We start from the raw sequence: 7,435 nt of genomic DNA on the forward strand, positions 1-7,435 counted from the left end.
TTTTTTAGCAAGGATTTCCAGTGCGGCTCTGGCTTGACTCTTTCTTATGTTCTACTTTCTGTGAACGGATTTAAAATTCTGAAATGACTAATTAAACATTTATGTTTACCGAACACTCAAGATGCTTGATGAAAGATTCGAGAAATACGAATTATACTTACACCACTAGGAATTTTATAGCCCTCAAGTACAATGTCCTTTTGCATAGTTCTTAAATTACCAAAGGCGATGGGTGATATTCTCAGGGCTTCCTTGATGCAGGCTTTCGTATAGGGAATTTTATTAAGCGCCTCGTAAGTTACTGGCGAATCTTTCTCTGGCAACACCTTGGCTGCTTCTTGGTGGAGTTTCTCTTGGGCTTGAGGATTAGTCGCAATATGATAGAGAGCGCTTGCGGCGGCATTGCTGGTCTAGGGAATTAAAAAAGAATTATGAAATTTCACATGGTATAATTCAACGAAGGTGAAACTCATTAAAATTCATTATATTCCCTAGAAAATTGTCGGGCTTGATATATGATAAGACATGTAGTACAATTGGAATAACTGACTAGAAGTTTGTAGAATAAAAATCATAATTAAAAAAATATTACAGTATCTATTCCTCCAAGCATCATGTCCATTATCATGACATTTGCTGTCTGTTCGTCGATAGCTACAAGTCGTTGCAGCATGCTTAGTTCCTCGTTGTCCATTGACGTTGTCTCACGTAGTTTCTGCCTAGCCTGCCTTATGTATTGGTTGATAGTTCTAAAAAGACACAATCCTCTAGATGACAATTGCTCAATGTGACATATGGTTACGTTTCACTCACAAGTATTTTTCATCGTAGACTATAGATTTAAAAGAATTTATATTTTCAAATAACAACGCACAAAATTTCACTAGACACACACGTACCCATTCATGATATCGAAGTTACGAAACAAATTTTTAAAATTGCGTGTCTTATAGACTTTCCACAAGGAGGGAAGAAATTCCAATTTATATAAGAGTTCCAACATGTCGTGTATAGCATTTATTACCCTTTGAGGCTCCGAATCTGTCGGCAAATCAAATTCGAGGCATCCGAGTCTTTGGTCCAGTGCGATTGCGCAAATAGCTGAAATAAATTTTTTTTATTTCTTCATCAATTTCGTAACCACTTTTGACTGCCGAAAGTATATACATATATAGAGGCTGTAGAGTAGCAGCATAATTTTGGACAGTCTCAATCCCCTTATGATATAGTATATTGAACATGTGTTCCGGCAACTGAGGACATACTGTCAGAACAGAAATGCACCAGTTTAGAGGTTAAAAAGCCGTAAGGCCTATTTAATATTAAGATGTTTCAGCACCTCCATTATTTTAAGAAGTGTATGGGGTACGGCTGTACGATGAGCGTCAAGGGTGCCTCGGAGTGGGGATTACTGCCAGGCACCGGTTGGCCAGCATCCCTACTCGAGGGCATGGACTGACATGGACATCTGACTGCGCATACTTACATTCAAGCGCCCATTTGTTGATTTCATTGTTAAAGCTTTTCGGAAGTTCCAGAGTTTCCGGATCTCGAAGTTTGCGCATTTTTTCAATGAAGTCCTGAACCACCTCATTGACTTGTCCAACGTGAGGTTTTATCGTTCGAGGTTGCATCATGTGTTGATTTACTTTGGAACGAAAATTGTACCATTCCTCGCCTTGGCTGGAGTAGTTGAGAAAACAGTTTTTTTACAATGACAAAAGTTTGACAAGAGGTTAATGTGACTCCCTTACTTATTTACAAGAAATTATCCTGAATTATTAATAACATACAGAAGGCCCGCAATATACTTCCCAACAGTTGAACAAGAGCAATCGTAGAGATCAACCCGACCCATTCGTCCCTGCTCGTTCAATTTTGCAAATTGCAAATTATTACAAAATGACAAGATGCAGGGTAACGAATAAATAAAGATCCCAATAAATAAAATTTACGAGGTAATCTTATCTTCGTCAAGGACAAAAGAAAATAACGATGGAAAATATTTATTTAAACTTGCGACGTTATAGTACCGTTCACAAGATACTGCATTATATCAGTGCTCGATCAGATAAAGAAGTTACATAATTTTCGCCGGTACGATTGTACTGACTGTAGAAAATAATGTTTTTTTTTTTCAATTATTTCTTACCTCGTAATTAATCCATAATTTCCTTGAAACATCTCGGGCCTCTCCTCGCGATACAGTGCCATTGACTCGATAGCAATTCTGGACGGCCATCGACCTTCCATTCTGTACATTTTCTCGCTGAGTTCCGGATCGAACAGAAATACGACTGTTCGACGATTCGGTATACCGTCGAGTTTAACAATCGGGCCATACTGCTTTTTCAAATTTCTCATTTGTTCCATGACCGGCTGATTTCCGAATTCACCTTTGGATACAATTCAATGTAACGGCAAGCTGTGTTGACTTAACGTTTCAACGAGCTGCGCTATTGTTGGTATGCAGGGTGGACCAATAGTTATCACTAATTTCAACGTATCCGAAACTTTTCGAGTTTGAAATAATACATATGTATATGTGGGAAGACGAGATATTTGAAAATTCGCGCGCTACCGGAACATCTACCGCGCCGCGAATCGAAATAGATGACGCCGGGTCGCCAGAGGCAGGGAAGTCAGTCGCTAATCGCACGCGAAGCAAACAAATAAAAGTCTTCATTGAATTTTATATCAAAAGTCCTAAAAAATATATTCTTATATTCGTTGCTAAAGTTTGTTACCTATAATACAGAGTTACTCAAGGTCATCGTTATCTTATCTTCTGTCTGATATTAGATATCAGCTTTTCGTCATGGCTTTCAGACTACTTCAATTGGGATATTTCACTCTGAATAACGTAATACAGCAAAAGACAATATCACATGATACTCACGCGGTAACTGTATTGCCTCTAATCTGTATAACGTAGAATGGTTATGCAATAACATTGACGTTACATGACGGCGAGGCAATTTAAAGCTAATTACGTACAAATTACGTGCAATATTGTCTTTGCTGGGCATGGTATTCGAATGGTAAAAATTGGGAAGCTTTGAAATGGTACTTATCATCTTTGTAAAATTTTTATCCATTAGTAATAAGTGTTTTTGGGGCTCTCCGTGGACCTCGTGTGATTATATAAATAATGTATATGTTACAGAACTGTGCTTTGTACCTATGTGAGGAAGAAATCTGAAAATGTTCCCAACGATCGGCAGTGCCCTTGGTCCTGGTATTTCATCGAATGACTTGGCCTCGTTCCATTCCGTTTCCTCAGGACTCTTTACATCCGCTTGTAACACTGTGCTGGCATAACGTTCAATCAAGCCAATATTAAGCACGTTACCTTTCGCACCAGCGAGCAAAGCACTGCGAACCAACATTGCTCTTTGGTATGACATGGAAAGTTTCTTTGTGTAATTTCAATTGGCAACACTTTGAGAATTCTTTGTGCAATTTCAGATTGCCCTACTGACGTTGATGACTGGATTGTATTACTGGAAGTATTTACTGGACCCACTCCACTGTCAACCGCTAATGTCAACACTTTTCACCTGAATGATGAGCAAATGAAACGTGGTGCTGTGTTTAATGATAGGATTACGTCATCAAGTCTTTTATCTTTTTGATTCGGGTGTATTTGAGCCAGCAGAATGAATTTCTCGATCTCGTTCTATATATTGACAACGAGGGTCAATAACGTTTGTTTACTATTTAAATCCGGTATGGGAAATGCACAAGGTTATGCATCTGGAAAGCTATAATCTGTCTCTCCGTGGAATTATGTTTCCATCAAGTGTTTAAAGTTTTACATGACTCGCGAGGAATTGTACATTTTTTTTTATAATGTGAACAAGTACTTTTTGTATAATCGGAAGATCCATTTTTGTACAATGAAGTGTTGCATATTCCGTTGTTTTGCTGTTAAAGGGGCATGTATGCGTGAAAGGGGTAAGTGCTTTGAGGCGTCAAATTGTGAATTTTTTAGTAAGAACTTTTTATTCTTTATAACAAAATTAAGTTGATGTATTTTAGAATAACTTGAAGAAGATTTTTGAGTTTTAAACAATTTTTTAAACTGTTACGGGGTTACATCTAGTTGAAATTTAAACAAAATATCGATTTTTCGTTTTCGACGGATTCTTATAATATATCAGATCAAGAATATTTTCTGAAAATTTCAGGTTGATTCGTTCAAAATTGAAAGAGTTACATTTAGAGGTAATAAATTACATTTTATCTACGTATATACCCGACCCGAAACATTAAACGCATTCTTTTCAGAATGACATTTCCAGAATCGGTGACCACAATATCTCAAAACCGACAAGACCGATTTACTTGAAATTTTGCATATATTTTTTTTGTATATCAAAAGGCAGGCTTTAATCAAAGGATTTTCTTTGTGCATACTTTTTTTATATCAAGGAAAATGTGTTTTTTTTTCACCAAAATTTTAACGATTACTTTCGATTGGTGATCATTTTTTTTAAAATAATTATTTTGTTGAATCCTTCGATTAAAGACTAGATAATACAAGAGAAAAACCAAATCTATTTCATTTTTTGATTTCATAGGATTTGTTTCCGAGCAGCAGTGATCACCGCGGAGGACTTTTTTCTAAACGGTGATTTGCGAAGTTCATTGTATCTCTTATATTTACGAATATTTTTTAATAACAAAATTGTAAAAGATACTTCAAATCATACTCTTCGCTGTGAAAAAAAAAGTTGAAAACCTGCAATTATTTTCACAAAAACAATTCACGAAAACGTCATATTTTTTGGCTGCGAAACAGATGTAACCCGTTAAGACAAAGCCCATAGTGGACAGCTTGTTTCTTGACAGCTTTTGTTCCCACGGTGCCACCCTGCTCTGATTCACGAAATCACCCATTCACGGCCAATTTCAGCTGGTGCGTTTGCCGTCGATAACCCTGTACGTAAAAGGATATGAATCGTCGTGGAATGAGATATAATTATATAACCTAGCATCTTCGCATCTCAAAAATCTCTTATGGGGTCCAATGTGCAATTCTTAGGGTTAATGTTTAATTTGAATCGAAGAATAATTAAAAGTTACTGAAATACATTCGAAGATCGTAGTTTATCCATCGAAGAAAAAAAAAGCATGTAACCTCACACTTTTTCATTTTTTTGACGTCGTAGTATCATTTGTATGATACTGCAGTATTATAGTTATCAAGTAATCGCAAATAAGATCGCACCGACTGAAGTTGGTTGTATTTGAGAAATGAAATGAACGTGACCAACCTCAATCGATACGTTTGGCTCGTGTAATCTTGGTGCCTATATGTTATCTAGAAAATGGTATGTTTCTCAATATTTTCTTACCTTGAAGCTAGTCCACAATTCCTTTTATAAAAATCGTACATCTGCACAAGATATTTCGAGATTTTCGCGATGAATACTCTCATCCGCCATCGAACTTCCAATCTGTACATTTTGTCAACGAGTTCCCGATCGAATAGAAGCATCCATTGTTCGGCGCTGCGATACACGTCGTCCAGTTTAACAATTTTGCCATATTGCTTCCTCAATATTTTCAACTGTTCGACAACTGGTACATTTGCGAATTCACCTTTGCAAATAATTCAGTGTATATATACGCCTATAGAACTTTCTGTGGATTTGATCGTCAGGAGATTCACGTGAAAATTGAGTATTGTCTTATAAGATTTTTTTTTTAAATACATCGGATTGCCTTTGTTAGTGCTACATATCCTCAAAACTGTGCCTTTACAAGCTTATATACATATACATATATATATATATATAATATATATATACAGGGTGGACCACGGAGCATGATCAGTAGAGATTACTTTGTTATTAGCAGTCCGATCGAAAATGTTTTTTTTAGCTTTTGCATGGTTTCAAGAGAGCTTTAACGTGATAGTGAAAAATTACTGGTCGACTCTTTTTTTTAAGGTTTTTTCAAGGTTACCTCGAATTTTTTTGCAACTGAACATATAATTTTTTTACGCCTGTCTGTTAGAGGATTTCAAGACGAATCCGGCACATGTAAGGACATGACATTTTTTTCATCTGGTTCGAAAGAAAATTAGTCTAAAATTATTTCCAGCATTTTCATAGTTCATTAATTCCTGTATTCACTGTCCGTGTTTTTCTCTCATATTCATACCGAGTATCCTTCGTCTCTCATTGTTCATTGTACCTATAGGATCCCCCATGATGCATTGTCAATTCTGTCAAACCTACTCTAGGGATATTTCATTCTCTCTCAGTGCCGACTTTGACGTTTCTGTTTAAACATTCCACGAATAACAAATCTGGTCATTTTTAGTTTGACGTTCAACGTGCTACGTCGATCTCACAGAGTCAATATTTTGTACGTGTGAATCCATAGGTGGATGCAGAATAGACATAGGTACAGAATAACAATAAAAATTAATGGACGGGTACGTACATTTATATACATATATACTAATTCTCTCGTAATTTGACAGCCGACGATATTTCATCACATGAATTATTAGCATAGGTTTTTACTTTTTGTGATCTGTCAATTTTCATTTATTAGACGTTTGTTAACTCTTTGTTAATAATATTGAATGCCTTTCGATTCGCGTTTATCAATAATGCTAAATCTGTCCAGGTGTATCCGTTACGGTTGGACATTTTATTTATATTAACGTTGACGCTGCTGCCATCTCGCGGCATTCTCCGAGAGCCTTGCGGATGCGCTCAAAAGCGACCCCCCACGTGACATGGCGGCATTTAAAAGCTCCTACAGTATAAATACGTATGCATTCACATCACGTGCCGTCAATACGTGCTTTGAATTACGATAAATACGCAAAATTTAATTCATATCGCATGAACGCTACACGCGGAATATATACAGCCTGTTTTTCCCAAGGTTTCCACCATTCTGGGGCGTATATGCGAAATATGTATTTGCGTAGGTATATACGTTTCTGCATATATTTTTTTACCGCTAGATGGCAATGCTACGTGATAGAATATGATGCCTCTTTGTTATCTTAAAAAAATATACTTCATCCCTAAAATTGCTGATAATGGTTTTCCCAATTTTTTGTTTCTATTGATTTTTTTTATCAGGTACAAAATCGCTCCTAAATGGTTTCTACTATTTCAAAAATTGTATTTGGTAAATAAGCCTTTTTTTTCCTGCAAAAATTTTACTCCATACAACAATTGTGTTGGTTAAACTGCTCATTTTTTTTCTTTCACCAAAAGTTTAATAGATTTCTGTGTATATTTATTCGTTATACGCTTTTTGCTTCCTTTAATCGAATTGTGAGTGGTGTAGACAGACCGCATAGTAGTTTACTTTTGAATATAGCATTCCTCTATTACGAAACGCGTGATTGTGGAAAAATCGGTTGAAAATTCAAAGCAATTTAATCAGTTACAGACCACTG

At 36.3% G+C, this 7,435-nt stretch overlaps 1 protein-coding gene across 1 annotated transcript; it reads right to left on the reverse strand.

Annotated features, from left to right (window-relative positions):
• Positions 1-4: 4 nt before the first annotated feature.
• LOC107270365 (cytochrome P450 CYP12A2) lies at positions 5-5,322 on the reverse strand. Its single transcript, XM_015745307.2, has 7 exons — positions 3,182-5,322; positions 2,153-2,396; positions 1,487-1,683; positions 900-1,101; positions 593-749; positions 162-410; positions 5-58 (listed from the first exon to the last, which is right to left on the reverse strand). Exons 1-7 carry the CDS (start codon positions 3,405-3,407, stop codon positions 5-7), a joined length of 1,329 nt encoding a protein of 442 aa, XP_015600793.1. The 5' UTR covers positions 3,408-5,322.
• Between the last annotated feature and the right edge of the window lie 2,113 nt (positions 5,323-7,435).

This window comes from Cephus cinctus, unplaced genomic scaffold, assembly GCF_000341935.2.
Source record: "Cephus cinctus unplaced genomic scaffold, Ccin1 Ccin1_scaffold0734, whole genome shotgun sequence".
Lineage (NCBI taxonomy): Eukaryota > Metazoa > Arthropoda > Insecta > Hymenoptera > Cephidae > Cephus > Cephus cinctus.